General features: G+C 43.9%; 2 protein-coding genes across 2 annotated transcripts; one reads left to right on the top strand and one right to left on the bottom strand.

Annotated features, from left to right (window-relative positions):
- Window positions 1-1,182: 1,182 nt before the first annotated feature.
- Window positions 1,183-5,967, top strand: LOC134438055 (zinc finger protein 236). Its single transcript, XM_063187645.1, has 4 exons — window positions 1,183-1,679; window positions 1,791-1,918; window positions 2,058-2,169; window positions 3,372-5,967. Exons 1-4 carry the CDS (start codon window positions 1,376-1,378, stop codon window positions 4,577-4,579), a joined length of 1,752 nt encoding a protein of 583 aa, XP_063043715.1. The 5' UTR covers window positions 1,183-1,375; the 3' UTR covers window positions 4,580-5,967.
- A 1,490-nt stretch (window positions 5,968-7,457) lies between these two features.
- LOC134464238 (zinc finger protein 235) lies at window positions 7,458-17,870 on the bottom strand. Its single transcript, XM_063217714.1, has 8 exons — window positions 17,542-17,870; window positions 17,301-17,364; window positions 17,103-17,202; window positions 15,802-16,676; window positions 12,229-12,580; window positions 12,007-12,131; window positions 11,804-11,909; window positions 7,458-9,661 (listed from the first exon to the last, which is right to left on the bottom strand). Exons 1-8 carry the CDS (start codon window positions 17,847-17,849, stop codon window positions 9,009-9,011), a joined length of 2,583 nt encoding a protein of 860 aa, XP_063073784.1. The 5' UTR covers window positions 17,850-17,870; the 3' UTR covers window positions 7,458-9,008.
- Between the last annotated feature and the right edge of the window lie 153 nt (window positions 17,871-18,023).

Genomic DNA, 18,023 nt, shown 5'->3' with positions numbered 1-18,023 from the left:
TAGGCTCTAGTCTCCAATGTGCCTAGTTTCACGTGTTCTTGGCATCAATCTGCACAATAGTCCTATGCGGCATAACTTTTCGAGGGCTACATTTAAACCGGGTAAAGTATTGAGCATGGTCTGTCCCTTCAATAATATTAAGAGTGTCCCGTAACAATTCGGTCTCGGCCCCCGCCGCAATTATCCTCCACCACGAAGGTCCTCTGATGTGACCGTTTTAGGATATTTTCATATAATACAGAAATAATAGCGTGCGCGCGCGCCTCTGACTGTATCTAGACACGGAGGGAGAATGGCTCCAATATTTATATTCAGCGCCCAGTTTAATTCTGCACTGACACTTTTAAATGTTATGCCCAGATATTCTTTTAACTTGTTGGATATCCTGATATTATGTTTCACTAATGTAAGGAGTAAAACTCAGAAACTTCCCGGGTGCTAGCTACATTTAGACTGGGTAAACTCGTGACTTTAATGCCTTCCGAAACGGGCTATTCCAGTGTCTATTTTAGACTATAGCCTTGTGCAAAACTTTTTATTTAACATTGCGAATGGGCAGGATGATTTGCTTAGACACGCACGTGCTTCAGAGCAGCTAGAACTGTGCAAGGTGACTGCTGCAGTTTTCAGCTCAGTCCTCCTGGATAATAAACACAATGCCGACGAGAAAGTAACGCCGTTATCTTTTGATGAATTCCCTTTGGGTGCCCGGTTGAGACAGTTTAATTTTCACACCCAAATCAATTCGGTTTTAAGTTATAATTTCATTGTATACTTTTTTATTATTATTTTGATGTCACAGGGCCTATTCTTTTGATTGGGAGATCAAGGAACTTTCTGGTGTCGCCGAAACGGCGATGTGCGGTGGGCTCTTTACGCACGGCACCTATGTCCCTTCCATCTTCAGTCAGACTCAAATCGGACCGAAATCAAGTAGCTGAGGTTAAACTGTCGTAAATACACGACCGAACGCGAGTAGCTGAGGTAAAATAGACGTAAATACTCGGGCGGATATCCGGGCACTCACATCCGGCAGCCTACTTACATTGGGTTGCTACAGTGCTCATTACAGATTTGCGTTGGGGGCCTACTTCCTACCATTGCTTGCAAAGCAGAACGTTATTGGACGAGACTTGCGTCAAGCAAATGTGGATAGGGCCTAACCCGGAAGGAGAAGGAAGTTGGCGCCTGCATCTCTCCTTTCACTTCATTTTGTCGTATTAATCCTCTGCACATCTCTCTTCTAAAGGTGCGAGTAAACAATGGCACGCTAAATGTGTTCCTGCTGCACTGAAAACGTTAGAGTACCAGAACATTAGCTGCCTTCCGAACGAAATTGCGTAATTTCGTGCGTAATTTACAGTGACTTTTCACGATGGCGAAGAGTGGTTCGTTTCACACACAGCTAACAACCATCATGGATATAATGACCAAAACGGCGCTGGCGCAAATATGTCGACTATTTGAAGAGGACTCGGCGGCCGTACGAAGAGAAATGTCAAGAGTGATGAGAGAAAATAAACTATTGCGCGATCAATTGCGTTGCCTGCAATACGAACTGATCCGTGTTGTTGGTCAAGGGAAGAAAGGACCACACAAGCGTGCAAAGCTAGAACTACATCCTACCATGGGCACACCGACGGGGGAAACATACCGAGGAGTCGACAAAGACAATATGGGTAACGCATTGCACGTTTCTTGGGCCATTTGAGAATGCAAAAGATGGTTATGGGTGTTCCACATATTTGCACGTAATGCATCCGCCATTGTTTGTTTATTTATTGTGTCAGGTATTAACCGTGCTCCTTCAATAAATGGGATATTTGGGAAGGAGTGGTGTATGAACCTATGGAACGATGGGGACGCGCAAGGATGCACCCCGGCCGATGCTGAATCACACAGTGGTTTTGTGGAGGAGGTAAGAAGACAACGCCATGTTATCGTAGCCCTGTAATCAGGGTCCATGTTGGTTTAATATCAGCTAGGTGTTTGCTACTTGTTGCAGGCAGAAGTTTTGTTGATGTGGAGTTCTAATCTGCTTCTCTGTTGGTTTGCAGTTCAGGGGAGATGACCAGGAGCAAATCGAGCAGCTCACCATCAAAGAGGAGGAGTCGGAAGTCGACATCAATGAGCGCAACCAACAAACCTCAGAGGGCTTTATCAAAGAGGGTGAGTTGATCTCTAGATTAAATGATGTACGTAGAAACGCACAGAGAGATAGAGTTGATCCCTAGATGAAATGATGTACGTAGAGAAACACACCGGGTAGTGGCTCATCAACAAGTGAGTGTCTATTCAATTGGAGGCCCGAGGGCCACATGCGGCCCAGATGCAGTCCACATGCGGCCCAGGCATGGCCCCCAAATGAAGCAGTATACATTTCAGTTTTGTTACTGCAGTACAACACATTATTTGCTTGTGAATCTTCTGCTTGTCTTATACATTCACATTCAATGTGGTTAAGTTTTAGCTTAGAGGAACATGTTTAAAATTTGTTTGTGGACTACTGATTTTAAGTGTCATTTCAGTGGTCGTGATGTCTGAAAATGTGCGGCCAGACTGCAGTTCTTGGTTTCGAAATGTGGCCCAGATGAAATTCTAATTGAATAGCCCTGGTCAATACCTTTCAGCAAAAATTCACGTCACCCTTAAACCCAGGTCCTCAGGTCTTTTGGACCCATTTCCAGTTTTTTATTTGAGAAAAAAATGTATGAATTATCATTCATTCAAAGTGAGATTCACTGGCTTTGTCTCATTTTCTGTGAGGAACATGTCGAATCTGGAAAAATTGGTGAATTGGTGTTTCTGGGAATAATGCTGGTGTGGTTTGGGAGTGCAATGTATTCGGGGGTCTAACCTGGGATGGAGTGTTAACAGCTGTATTCGCAAGTCCATGCGGTGTAAGTTCAGTTAATTAAACCTAGAAATGTACTGAATACTGATTTTTTAAGCTTCTGCTGAATACTGAATCCACTGCTGAAGATTAAGCCGAAACTGAAATCCCACCAAATCCTACTCCAATCACAGAAACTGAAACCGAACCCTGTCAACAAGGCAGACTATCTCCAAATCTGAAACCAAATCTAGGATTCGGTAATGGTGAGCAATAACGTAAAGGTTCCACCTGAATAGAGAATTCACTGCTTAAGATTTGGCTGATTACCAAATCCTACTCTGATCACCGAAACCAATCAACCAGGCCAAATCTGAAACCGAATCTTGGAATCAGTGCATCCCTTAAATTAAAACATTTTCATCATCAAGCTCCAATAGCTACTATATGCAAGATTCTGCTCTTCAAAATGAGTGGTTGTACTGGTAACTTTGTCAGTATGGTCCAGTCATATATGTCTTTTTCCTATTGGCTTCAGGAGGAAGATGGGTGTCTGACAGAAGCGAGACATCCTCTACTGATAGACACTATACAGACGTGGTCAGAAGGGGAGGACACTCCGTTTCGGTGGACTCGTCGGAGGACTTTGAGAGCTTCCTGGAGTTGTCGGGAATGCTTGGGGGTCACAATCCCGAATTTATATCCTTAGACGGCACTACAGGAGACTACACCATCCTGCCCCCGCCGGCCGTCTCCCCGACGTACGATCCACACTGTGAGCCTATCGAGTACGAGTACGAAGGGATGGAGGGGGAGACGCAGCTCGTGGCTTTCGAGGGGCTATCAGAAATCCCCTCCTCCTCCCTGCCACGTGTCGTGAAGTCGCAGCCTGCCATCAAAACAGAGATTGCGGAAAAGTTTGGCTACTTCGACCGGTTCGAGGCACGGCAGCCTCCGAAGAAGAGGAAGTTTCACTGCAAGCTCTGCGGCAAGACGTACGTCAAGTACGACACCCTGAAGACTCACATGAGGATCCACAAGAGGGAGAAGTTCTACAGGTGTCGGATCTGCAAGAGCGTCTTTCCCCAGAAGAACCTTCTCAGAACTCACAAGTGCACCGTCGTCCCGAGCAACAGCAGCAGTAGTAGCAGTAGTAGCAGCAGCAGCAACGACAACAACAACAAAGACAAAAACAAACAGAAAGACAAAATAAAAAAAGAGAAAGACAAAGAGACTGTCAGAACCATGCAAAACAACACTGTCCAGAATGACAGCAAAGACAAAAACAAACAGAAAAACAAAATAAAAAAAGAGAAAGACAAAGAGACTGTCAGAGCGATGCCCAACAACACTGTCCAGAGCGACGACAAAGACCATGTGCGAAAATACATCGTCCAGCAGCAGAACAGCAAAGCCAAGGGCAAGAACAGCTGCGAGTACTGTGGCCGCTGCTTCACCACCAACACCAACCTGAGGGTTCACTACGCCGTGCACACGGGCGAACGGCCGCACAAGTGTGACATCTGTGGCAAGACGTTCACCCAGAAAGGCAACATGAACATCCACAGGCGCATTCACACCGGCGAGAAGCCCTTTGTCTGCCCCGTCTGCCACAAGTGCTTCTCCCAGAAGATCAACCTGCGCCAGCACGTGGTCACTCACGGCCAGAAGTACGCCCTCAAGAAGGGCAAAAGGTACGTCATCAAGAAGGAGGAGCAGAAGGAAACTGCTATAAATGATGACTGACCTTGCCTGTGTTTTTTTGCCGTTATTTGTCCATAACTTTTAGTTTTTTTTACTTAAACTCAAACTGTTATCCATTTGCACGTGTCATATGTTTAGTTTTTTTTATCATTCTGTCATTCAATGCAGTTACATGCACAGATTATTCTGATTTGAAACGGAATATTGTCACTATTTAGTTCAAAACAAGTTCCAGAATATTCAGTTTACATGTGTGTAACAGCGTTCTGTATAGGGGTGTAAATCACAGCCTTCATGACGATACGATACGGTATTGATTTCTTAAAGCAGGAATTCGATTATTTTCGATACTTCAGAATTCCCCACGATACGATGTGATTCGATTCGATTTTTTCCAATTACTTTTCCACTACTATTGTGTTATGGAGCTAGGGCATTGCACAGGGGCCAGTGATTCGATTCTTCACGATCTGATGCGATTCGATTAAATGGTCGGCTGATACTTCGATGCATCGATACATTTCGATTTTATTCACACCCCTAGTTCTGTAACTGGAATATCATCCCAACATGGCGACGTTCAGAATGAAGAGTTTACACCACTCTTGCGCAAACCGAATACTGCCACTATCTCGTTTAAAATCGGAATATTGCTCACATGTAACCGCGCTGATTGTTTGTGGAGAGCCATTTCTCTGTCACAAGCATTACTATGTTGAGTAAATGGGTTACATGAAAACCTGTACATAGGAAAATATGTATATAGCTACACCTGCTTGCAAAAGTATTCACAGCCCCACCAAGACTGAGGTTAATCTTGTGTAGCATGGATCAATGAAACTAAGGTCATGATTCAATCATTTGAAGAGTGAAATGTGTGATAGAATGTTCCATGTGTCATCTACAACCATTTTAACAATTTGCTCTTTTTTGATTAGTCACACAATCAGCTAGTGAAAGGTTTGGCATTGCAAATCATTAGTTTTAAAAGGATTTCTACTATACACTCCCTTTTAAACAAAAATGCCTTCTGGAATACAGTGAGGCAGAAACATCACTTGATACCAATAGTTTTGTCAATGGGATTTTTAGACTTCTGTGAAGGTTTGAAAATAGGGATGGATTTTATATGAAGAGGTGGAATACTTTTGTAGGCCTCTACATACTGACAAAGACAGCTGTGGCATGGCATACTTTCTGTGAAATTCATGGCATCTCGGCAAACTCTTTTGTTAGCATTTATTGTCTGCAGTTATAAATGCCGTTTCAATGTTTTTGTGTAATAAACTGACATAATAGTTAAACGTGTACAAACTTGTTTGACGTCCTTGTCTGTATCTTGTGTGAATGAAATGCAGGCTCCAGAAAGATACTGCAGCCATAGGGTCACTGCTTACAGTACAGGCATCATGCGTGACTCCATTCAAGGGTCTTGAAACTTAGTTGCACATATGCAGATGTTTTCAAACATGATTTTTTTTTTTTAATCCTCAAGTGTCTTCTGTTTATCTTTTACCTGACATGTTTCGACGGTGAAACTTCCGTCTTCATCAGAGGGTCACATGGATGTTGAAGTGTTACGTCCTTTAAAACTGCTGATGTTGTGGAGACTTTTCTGTCAATATTGACTGGTTGGTCACGTCCCCTCCCCTGCTGTTGGAGTTGTGGCCTCAGAATGGTGGTCCAGGTGTGAGACAGCATTATGCTCCCTCATCCCAGTTCATGGTGACTGGGCTGCGCTTTCTGATCTCTATTGACTCCTTAATCCAACGGTGGATACATGCTGTCTCACACCTGGACCACCATGGATCGCAGGAATCAATTACTGTATGCCAGCAGTTCTTGCTTGCAAAGTAATCATTATGCGTATCACTCATCTTCTCATTTATTAAGTATGCTTTGCTCAGAGCATGAGAATACTGACCATAGCTGCACATTGGGATTTAGGAGTTTAGTGAAGATGAAAGAAATGATGAATTGACTATTAATGTTGATCAATGCTAACCTGGTTCTCACGCAGATGGATATTCACAAAGTTTAACGAAGATTCACGAAGCGCCATGGGTCTGCGCGAGAGCCAGGCTAGATCAATGCTCCCAAAGGTTTAACATTTTGAGGATTGTGGTCAGTGTTGTGGACCATTATCATTTTGCACTATTTATATGCACACATTCTGTGTTCTAGGAAAATGGAAGAACCGCTGGAGAGAGAACTCCTGTCGTTATTGTGATACCGTGCACACAGCGAAATTGCATTTATGTCTTTCCTGTACAAGGCCTAAATATAGTCTCAGGGGAGCAGTGAGGCAGGACAGATGTACCGTGCTAGGGCATAGGATGCCGGAAAGGGGGAAGCAGTGGTGCATTTTCATCCCCACTTAAGGGCTCCCTAAATGAGGCTTTCTCAACTTTTACAGCAGACAAATGAGTGGAATGCAGCAGCAGTAACATTGTAAGGAAATAAAGAATGAGGAGGCCCAGCCGTGGCTTAGTCAGTTGGGCACTGGGCTGCTACGCGGGCGACCCAGGTTCGATTCCCGACCTGGGTCATTTCCCAATCCTCCCCCGTCTCTGTCCCATTCATTTCTTGTCCCATACTTCACTGGCCTATCTAAATAATGTTGAAAAACCCCCAAGAAAATGAATGGAGAAAAAGAATGCACCACCACTTTAAAACTCCGGCGCCCAATTGCTAGGGGTATGTCAATCATGAAGGAGAATAGGAGAAAGCTCTGGATATACACTCCCCACACCAGTCTGGCGGTGTCCGGAGTCGAACCAACAGCCCTGGGGCTGTAAGCCGCTATATCACTGCTTGTCCATAACTGAATTTCAATCAGCAACTTGCATAAATATGTTGAAATAGTGCTGAAATTTTGAAGAACTTATCAACCAGTTTTTAAAAAAACACCCCATTATGTTCAGGTTAACATGGTTTATTTCAGCAACTTTGTAAACTCTTGTGGATACCTGCAACATGGCACATACTCAAGTGACAAATTCTTCATCCGTCTGTGTTTTTGTTGTTGGAAGTATTTGCCCCCACAGAACTCAGAATGCCATTCAATACGACAATGGCCAACCCTATATCAAAATTGGTTACCATTGTTCTTCACAGACATGTATGTGTAGGCCAGTGTACGTAGGTGTTACTGGAGACAAGATCTATTCCACATTTTTTCAGTTTAATTTTCACCATCTGGAATATGACCCCGCCCATATCAGTGAACCTTTATTGACAACAATAGCTGGGCTTCTTAAAACAAATCAGATTTGAAGAGTTGGACAATTTCAAGACGTAAACCTTTACAAGTGGCCCTCCAGAAAGACAGCGCAAAGGTAGAACATTTCAAAGCCTTTCGAATCCTTACATGTTAGTAACATAAAACCAGTGACTCACCGACTCAAAAAACCTGAACACTGAACAATTAGGCAATGCCACAAGATTAATCTGATTTTAAATAACATGCACTTTTCCCAACCCCATAATAGTGTAAGAGTATAAGAGTGTTTGTACCTCACACAAGTGCAGTCCTTCTGACACAGACAGTTACGCTCATCAATTGTAATATGGATAAAGGACATGTCTTTTGAGTCACATTTGAGGAAGCACTATAGAATTGCTACATGTTTCTTTCATCTGCATATTGGAAAGTGGGTTGGAAGCAGGGTTAAAGGTGCACTGTGTAAGATTGTGTCCAGAATAGGCATTGCAACTACGCTGCTCATTGAAACTGTGCTGCCTACTGCCAAATTTGATTTTTTTAAATGAATATTTACTAAATCATATTAGTATGACCAAAGTATAGTGAGTTTTGCAGCTAAAAATGCCTATTTCTGGAAATTCAAAATGGCGGACCATGGAGAAGATCCCCCTTTTCATGTATGAAAAGTGCAATTTTCCCAGTCATAATGCATACTTAACAAAATTTGATGGTGGTGGTAAGTATTCATGAAAAAGGTAACATCAATGAATGGGCAGCATGAATTCTGCTAAGAAACAGCAAAAATATTACACAGTGCACCTTTAACAGAGAATTTTCTATGCAGAACCCTCTTCATCTAGAACTGTCCTTTGATCAACTGAATATGGCACTGGGGTTCTGGAACCAGTGTCAGTGTAACGTTTGTAGGCTCCCTTAAAATACATTTCTTGCTATTGTAAAACAAAACAAAAACCTGCAATCCCTTCTCTGTTCTGAGTATCCCCTTGGCCTGTGCCCTCTCAAACATACCCCTGAGATTCTGTGGGACTACTTAATGTAACAACTGATGACTTGCTAGTTTGCCCAATGACGGCAGTTGCCGCTGACAGTGTTGGCTGGTTGGTTGGGCCTGGGACAAAACCAAATGAAAGCCATCCCCACATATACAATGTAATCAGAACTCAATACTGCCACACCCTCCCTAGGCCCAGGACAACTGACCCCTTTGACTACCCCCTGTCAGCTTCCCTGCCCCTTTCCCTAGGCCTAGCCCACACACTGATGGGTGTTGAAGCCGTGTTTATAGGCGTAGCTCTTTCCGCATTCGAGGCAGCTGTATGGTTTTTCCCCTGTGTGGCTGCGCAGGTGTACGTTGAGCGAGCTCTTCTGCGAGAAGCTCTTGCCGCACTCCATGCAGGTGTATGGTTTCTCCCCCGAGTGGGTGCGCTCGTGCAGCTTGAGGTAGGTCTTCTGCGCAAAGCGTTTGCCGCACACGTTGCAGCCAAACGGCTTCTCGCCGGAGTGCCGCCGCACGTGCACTTTGAGGTAGCTCAGGTAGTTGAAACTTTTGCCGCAAAACACGCAGCTGAATTTTTTGTCCCCGGCATTGTTAGTGTTGTTGATACCCCCCCTTTGGTTCTGAGCGACTCCGCTGAAGTTGCCCCCGTTGCTGTTGGCGTTGCCAAAGTTACTGTTGCCGGGATAAAAGCCCGGGTAGTCCTCGGAGCCCAGTGGAGAGTCTGTTGCGTCGCCACCGGCGATGTGGCCGCTCTCGGGGACGTTCCCGGGGGAGCGGAAGAGGAGGTTGGGCTGCTCCTGGTCGTCAGTGGAGGAAGGGTAGGTCATGTAGTCTGCTTCACACGGCTGAGATGATGTGCCCGTTAGTCTCTGGCCAACATCCTTACTGCAGGCAGAAGGTCCTATTCAGGAGAAATAACATCTCTATTATATAAGCTTTATTACAGGCTCAAGGCCCACAGGAGACAATACGGTACATACACAGATCAATAAAACAATTACACCACACATTCATATATACACATTGTACACCACAACAACAAAAAGAAAGCTAGTGAAGGCACACATACCACTGTTCCCATATTTTAGACGTAACCTCACAGAGCTACAACTTGGATCTACTATCTGAACAATAAACTGTGGATTCGTGGATCGGTCCAGCCTGTAAACTTAAAAGTGAGATTTCTCACCAAAGCCATGAAAGTAGTTAAACCAATTAGTTATGTAGAAAAAGAGATGGGCAAGTAAGTACAGACTTGCCTGGTTATTATCAGGTCTGGAGCCCTGCCTAGTGTAAATCCCGTAGAAGGTGTGTGGTTTACAATTGACGACGGCTGTTTATTGGGCGTTACGAATGTGTAAAATTTGGCATAAGTAAGTAGCCATATCCAATCGTGTCAGTTGTATCTATTTGACTCGGGAAAACCACTAGCCACAGTGGCCAGCAAGCAAAATAGTTAATATCAAGCCCTGAAGTGCAAATGCCGGTCTCAAGACAAATGTGTCACTGGTGTCTACAAAAGCAGAGAGTGGGGCAGTGGTAGGCCACCTGGATTCATTCATTTACAATCCAGTGCCACATATTCCAAATGTCCTGGTGTTACTGTAGTGTCCCAATCAACCAGGCACCACAGGTGACTTCAAGAGTAAGTGGCAGTGATGTAGTCTACTTTTTTGTGGTGGGCAGGGAAGCCGATGGGACCCCAGGGAGAGCGGGGACCCAGAATTGGGTCCACATTGTGTGTGCCAAAGCTGTCAGCGGCCCTGGTGGCGGGTATACTGTATATTTGAGCATTTTTGAAGTGGGTATACTGTATATATTTGTGCTATACTAAAGGTAATGGATCAATCAATTTTAAGTGGGTATACGGAAACCCCTGAACATTTGAAGTGGGTATACTGTGTATACCTGCGTTCTACGTAGACTACACCACTGGTAACTGGTCTACAGATACTGTACACCATACAGTTCCTAGTACGAACAGCTGATTTTGAGATGGTTGGATTAAATATGTGTCAGATATTTTTTTAGGTTTTTAGTTCTTTTCAGTAACAACAGTCTCTCTCCTCATCAGGCACAGTGTAATAACTGGTGTGACAACTATGTAATATCATGTTCTAATGTTGCATTTACACCATGAATTCACGTCTACTTTCCCTTTTGACAGCTCAGATTATTAGGACACTATTCTACACCACTAAATCTAAACCGATAATGTCAGTTCACACTCACAATGGTGGTACTACCGTACTAGTATGTCGTGACAAAGAGGCTGTTGTGCATGTATGGTTATAGAGTCATACACAAGGAGACACGTGCATGCCTAAGATGCTTATGCATCCATTACCATAAATACATACATATATAAAGATGCATACATGTATGACCGTCTTGAAATTCATGCATTCATACATACATACATACATACATACATACATACAAGTAAATGTGCACACATGCATACATGTATGAAGGCCTTCTCATACATAAATACATATACATTTCAGATTTCTCCTATTATATTTCTCAAGTTAGCCATAACGATGTGGCATATTAGGTGCCAAAGGCTTTCCCCCAAAACCGCGTGCACATGTGGCTGTTCTGCCATAGATGGTCCCTTTAGTCTAGCTAGCAATGCCAGGTTTCAGGCAGCCAGTTTAAGCTCAAAGAGAACATTTAAATCATCACCCAAGTGGTCAAGCATCAAAGTGAATTTCTTTTTTGAGTATTTTTCCATTGAAATTCACTTTTGAAATTAATGCCCTGTTTTTTTTTATCAGTAGCAGTGATACAGATTCATGTGATTACTCTTGTTTTTAGTTGTCTTGTATTTACAGAGCAACTGCATCTTATATATAAAAAAGCGACCAATATTATTAAGCATAATTATGGCATGTGTAAACATGGGAAAAGAAAATAGTGCAGACTTTCAGCGCGCAGCAATGTAGAGAAATAACAGTAGCCTTGTCAATAACTTTACAGTAGTTCATAAATTCACTTCGGTGACCGGAATAGTGAAAACATATAGCCTAGATCCACTCACTTTTATTATTTCTTGGGAGGTTGTGAAGGCTGTCCACTTGGCAATCTTCAAAAGCCTCCTCTTTGATTAGGATCATATCTGGTTCATCATCCACCAGGTCTATTGCCTGCATCAAGGAGAAATGAAAAAAGATGCACATAACTAAAGAGAATACAGTAGATGGCCTGAAGTCCCCTGATGATGCTGTCAGTATACAAACTTACTTCGTCGTGCAGAAGTGATGCACCCAGCTGCGTGTTGTTCTTGCCCATCTGAGGAGTTTCATCTTTCCATAAATTCATACACCATTCCTTCCCGAATACGTTCTCTATGGACGGATCATGGGCACCTACAGCAAAGGTCAATTTGCAATTATAAACGGTAAGTAGCAAAACAACCCGTTAAAAGAAGTACAACTGGTGGAATTTAAGAGAGAGAAGCATTACCTGACATGGGCCTGACTTCACCAAAGAATTCTTCCCTGTTGGTGGCTGGGGTCTTTGGCGTTCCAGCCCTTTGCGCACCCCCTCCACCGCCATTGCGCACAGCTCTCAATTGGTGCTCTAACAATTCGCACCGTTTTCTCAGAGAGTCGTTCTCATTTGTGCGCTGAGATATCTCCAAGCGCAAGACCATCGCGCACTCATTGATGACTTTGCCTATTTCAGTGACGGCAGTTTTAGCTAGCACATCCATGATCGAACTTAGCTGCGTCTGTAAATTAATTCCATTTACCATCAATGTATCCATTGTACGGAGTGCTGTACGTCCCCGGGACACCACAAATTCAACGATATACTACGCTATTTTTAGCGATAAAAAGCTATTTGCAGTCTGACTGTTTAAAAACATCGGTTTGTATATAGACGCCGAATAGTGGTGGAGATTTACTTTTATCTGCAGCAACGTAGAAGACGTTTAACTAGAAGATGTTCAGACTCTCGCTCATTGACCTGAAAAAAAGACCCCTTGTTGAGTTGAGGGAGAACTGAAGCACTGTGGGATACATTACCGTAAATCCCAGTGAATACGACCCCGTCCCTCCTAATAGACTCACTGCTGACCAGTATGCCCATGGGTTTATTTTAAATGGGAGTTATTTTTGATCTACTTTGCGTTATTATTAAGTCTTATCCTTTACGGAATGCAACGACCCAGAATAGCCAATGTGGTTGCATGATCGAATTTTCCAAAATGGTCTTGGAAAAGATAGCCTTGAGCAGACAGTTGCCCTGGATCTTACCAATGCCATACACGACCCCTTCCTCAGAGAGCGCCGTGGTTTCACCCTTGGACAGTCAGCAATTGCACAGGTCCACAGCTGTTATTATAGGCATACATTGGGACTTGAGTGATTGATAATTAAGACACATTGTCACCAGACAACACCAAAGAAATGTGGTGTGATAAACTGTATCATATCATTAGAGGGGACTGTGCCCTAATGGATACAAATTCTGCAGGGTACAACAGTATCAAAAATGCATGATGCACACACAAAACATGCACGCACACACACACACACACACACACACACACACACACACACACACACACACACACACACACACACACACACACACACACACACACGAGGAAGCTTAGCCTATCCCTGGTCTTCCTATTACTACAGTATTATTATGACAGTATTACTGCAGTAAATGCAATATTTCTGCCATGTACTGCCAAAATGCAATATTTTGGACACAAATATTTCGCAATCCTGCAGAAATGTATAAATCCTGTTTTACAATGCAGGCAGTAGCTAAAGTCGACCAGCTTCTTTTCTATTGTCTGCCGTCCTGTACCATGAGCACCAAGAAGGCTCGCTGACATGGGTGTTAAGTATGCGCCACAGCCCCCACGAGGCAAGGGGGCCCATACGAGCCGGGGGCCCCACATGGGCCCTTGACTGTAAGAAACGCGGCCCCTCCACATGATATGAGGCCCTCTTTTTTCGTTCGGGGGCCCATTCTTGGTTGCTTGCAGGGGGCCCTGAAGTACTTGCGTTACGCCAGTGCTCGCTGGAGTGCAAGTGCAGAGTGCAAGTGACCTCCATTTTCCAAATGCAATGCAACTGTGTTTCAGGAGATTTTACTTTTGTATGGTAAAACTAATGTATCAAACTAGCTAATAATGAGAACTAATAATGAGACTAAGAATAATTATGACTAACACAATCAGGATTTACACAAGTGGTTTGTGAGAAATTGGTCTTTTATTCCTGATGACCATTTATTTTAAAACGCTTTTAGCAAGTGTTGACTTTACTTTTCCACAATTGTTTCTCATTCTCCTCTTAATTCCTCCCTGACTATTTTTATCCCCACGCAATGCAACAGGGCAATAGGCCGTGGCTGTATCTCAGATAGGCAATATAATCTTAAAACAGTTTCCAATACTATATAGTATATAAAGACACAATTTCACATAGATAAACAAAGTATATCCTATATCTCACCTTGTGTACTGTGTACAGCCATGCAAATAAAAAGTTCATTGTTTGACTTCCATTGATCCACAGAACTGTAGACATAATGTCCGCCATTGAAGATGGATGGACCCAAGCAACGGCATCGTTTTAAATAACAGTACTTCCTCATTCTCTGAAGGAGTTTACCAGGATTCAGGGCCTATTACCCGTTTCACCATTGAAATATTTAGTGTAAAGTGAGATGACCACAGTGGTCATATTTCATAATAGGCTATCACTAGACAGAGAACTGAATGAGCTTCAAAGGTGCGGAGTGTCATATTTTTTTGGCATTCATCATATAAACTAGTCTAGTGTGCCTGTTAACAAAGCTTTCATTTTAGTCAACTGTTGAGACTATACACCGCTCCACTCTGCCGAAATGATTATTTAGCACCGCCATGAATTTCAAGTATTCTTATCAACCCTAAATTTTACATTTGAAAAAGGTAAAGGACATCACCGGATCTTGACATTTGCATGCTCTGACTGACAGCAATTACCCAATTTGCATGGTTTTCCTGTTAATGGTAGCCTTACTGATTGAAGAAATATCATTTAGTAGTAGTGAGTGGTCCAGTTTGTTTTGTTGTGTTGATTCATCCATTTCATCTTCCTAAGATTCTAAAGGTGATGATACACTTGGCAACTTTTTGAGCAACATTCTGATAGCCTCTACATTTTCTAATGGAATAGTTTGCAGTATCATACATCAGCTGTATGCTGCAGTGTTACAGTTATAAAAAAAAGTCCAAACAAAAACATATAGTATCGATTCCTTGCCCAAACATATTACTCAGAAAGTTGCCCTTTGTATCATCATCGTAGCCCCTTCATGTGTGCCATACCTCCAGTGGAGCGCTGTGATAGCCATTGAAAAGTTAGGTACCATAGTACTACGATACTATGACATAACACAGGGCCTTTAGTAATGCTCTACAACTTGGTTGTTGCCATTCTGGTAACAGCAAATTTATAACGCTGTGTCTTAAGGGGTTAAGATTGATTCAGTATGGGCCCCAACAGTCTCCTGCACCGCCGAGCTCCATGTGACTGGCCTGGTGCTTCTTCAGATCGCACTTCTTGGTGAGGCCCTTCCCACACCGCAGGCAGGGAAAGGGCTTCTCACAGGTGTGAGTCCGCTGGTGCATGTCCACTACCCTTGACCCTGCATGTCAGTACCCGGTGATGCTGCATTATTCGACTCAGCCCTTTCCGAGATCTGAGCTATTCTAATGGGGGGCAGCTTTTGTTAACATTTTAAAAATTCTTAACACAGGCCTACTCCAAATATTTTCCCAAAAGTTATCACTGTTTGCTAGTTGTCTTCTGATGTTGCATAACCTTTTGGATGTTTTTGGGGAATAAATCAAGATGTTTTTTTTAAAAATGTAAACAAACCGCCACCCCCATTACAATGACCAGGATCTCGGAAAAGGCTGAAAAAAAAAAATCCCACGTACTGACCAGGGTGGTGTGTCCAGGGTAGTGTGAGCATTACAACTGCATGTTGAAATTGACTGACGTTATCCTTTAAGATTCAGTATGGGCCCCAGCAGTCTCCTGCACCGCCGAGCTCCATGTGACTGGCCTGGTGCTTCTTCAGGTTACACTTCTTGGTGAAACCCTTCCCACACCGCAGGCATCGGAAAGGTTTCTCCCCAGTGTGAGTGCGCTGGTGCATGTCCAGCGTGCACTTCTGAATGAAGCCCTTGCCGCACGTCAGGCACCGGTAAGGCTTTTCTCCCGTGTGAGTCCTCTGGTGGATGTAGAGGTGGCCCTTCTGGGCGTAGCGCTTCCCACACAGCGTGCAGTGAAACGGTTTCTCCCCCGTGTGGCTGCGCTGGTGTGTCTCCAGCTGGCTGATACAGCGGAAACGCTTGCTGCAGTAGTTGCAGATGAAGCGGCGGTCGCCTGATAGTCGCTGGTCACCGCTGCTGCTGCCGCTCCACGTAGCCCTCGCCGCTAGGCCGGGCTTTTGCGACACGGGGAAAGAACCGAATGTCCGCGTGTTGGGCTGGAAGAGCGAAGAAGGAGCTGCTTTCTTGGGGGTTGTTTGGTGGTGGTGTGGCTCAGTTGACGTCTCGCCGTTTTGTGTGGTGTCTGGCCCTTGGTCACCGCTCCACTGAGCGCTCGTTGTCAGGCCGGGCCTTTGTGACGTGGTCAGAGACCCGAATGTCCGTCTGTTGTGCTGGAAGAGCGAAGGTCCGTTTCTCTTGGGAGTTGTTTGGTGTGGTTCGGTAAATGTCTCACCATTGTGTGTGTCTGGCTGTAAAGTTCGGGAGAGGTCTGATACTAGTCTGACTGTAGTTGTGGTGGTGGTGAGCAGAGCTGGTGGTGCTGAGTCACTGGCCCCTTCATCACCGTCCTCTTTGTCAGTCAAAAGAGTCCTCACATGTTCGTCACTACCCAAACCCATATCTGCGAACAAAGGGCAACAAAAGGAGACAGATCATGCACAGATCCTAAACCGACACTTGATAGTGATACTTGTCCTTTACTGACTTTACATAGCCAGATCGAGTGTCATCATCTACAATGGAGGCAGGTAACGGTGGAAATAAGGGGACTATCTAGGGTAACACTTAACTTGACTCCGGTGTCATATGCATGTCATTACAGTGTCGTAATAGTGTCATGGCACAGTTATGCACGTGTCATAAACATTATGTCCATGACATAACCATTTTATGACTGTTGGGTTTAAGTGACATTCGGTTATGGCAAAGACATATTCAAATGACTGGTACGGAATCAGTATTCAGTGATAACCTGCAACCAATTGTTATCTACTACAAACAGTCAGTGCACTGCACAAGGCACAGCACAGGCGCATGGCATACTCACCATCTTCACAGCTGCTCAACATTTCTGAGGGATTGCTGTTACACAGTTTCACTTCCAGCTGCTCCTCCTTGATGGGGGTGATTTCATGTGTATCTGAGGACTGAATAAGGTATTCATCAGTAATAACCATCTCTTACACAATGCACTATCTTGTTGAAATAATGCTTCTGATTAATCCATGCATGAAGTTAAACACACCTGTTCATTGCCAACTTGAAAATCATCCAAAATTTGGCTGACTGGGGTTTCATCTGAAGGCTCCCTATTGGATATTAAATGACAGCTTGTTAGCCTATGTAGGAGCCGTGCGTAATGGTGACATACATGATATCCATGCAGCATAGAAACAAAACTTGTGTGCAAAAAAAGATCTTAGAATATGGCAGTGGGCTAATGGTCAAGTACAAAAAGTAACTCAGAGGCCTTTCGAAATTCTCACCTCTTTATGTGTGGAATATCTGTGGTGTGCTGGAGTGGGTTTTGATCTTTTGGCGCTTGCTCCTGTGTTGTTCTGACGCGGTCTTCACATGTGGCATTGCGCTCGCGTTCTCCGGCGGTCCAGATGAGATTCTGCATCCTGTGCAGTTTGTTTTTCAGGGAGACAATTTCTCTTTGACTCCGAGAAATTTCCTGCTTTAGACCCCTCGATTCGATGTCGACAAGTTTACAAATCTCGAATACTGCCGTTTTCGCCAGTGTATCCATTATGGATACTAACTGGGTTTGGAATGGTACGAAAGTCGTCATGTCTTTGCCGCTGCCTCAGTACATAATACTCTAAAAACCTATATCTTTACTTCTAAGTGAAATATTTAAATGACAGGAGTGGCTAGCAACACAATTTCCATCTGCGCTGCACATCTTGTGCGACCACAACAAGATTTGCGCACGCCTTCCACCTAGAGCACGGGAAGGAACATG

Source organism: Engraulis encrasicolus, chromosome 2 (genome assembly GCF_034702125.1).
Source record: "Engraulis encrasicolus isolate BLACKSEA-1 chromosome 2, IST_EnEncr_1.0, whole genome shotgun sequence".
NCBI lineage: Eukaryota > Metazoa > Chordata > Actinopteri > Clupeiformes > Engraulidae > Engraulis > Engraulis encrasicolus.
Note: the sequence above shows the minus strand (reverse complement) of the source record. Positions and strands in the feature narration are given on the sequence as shown.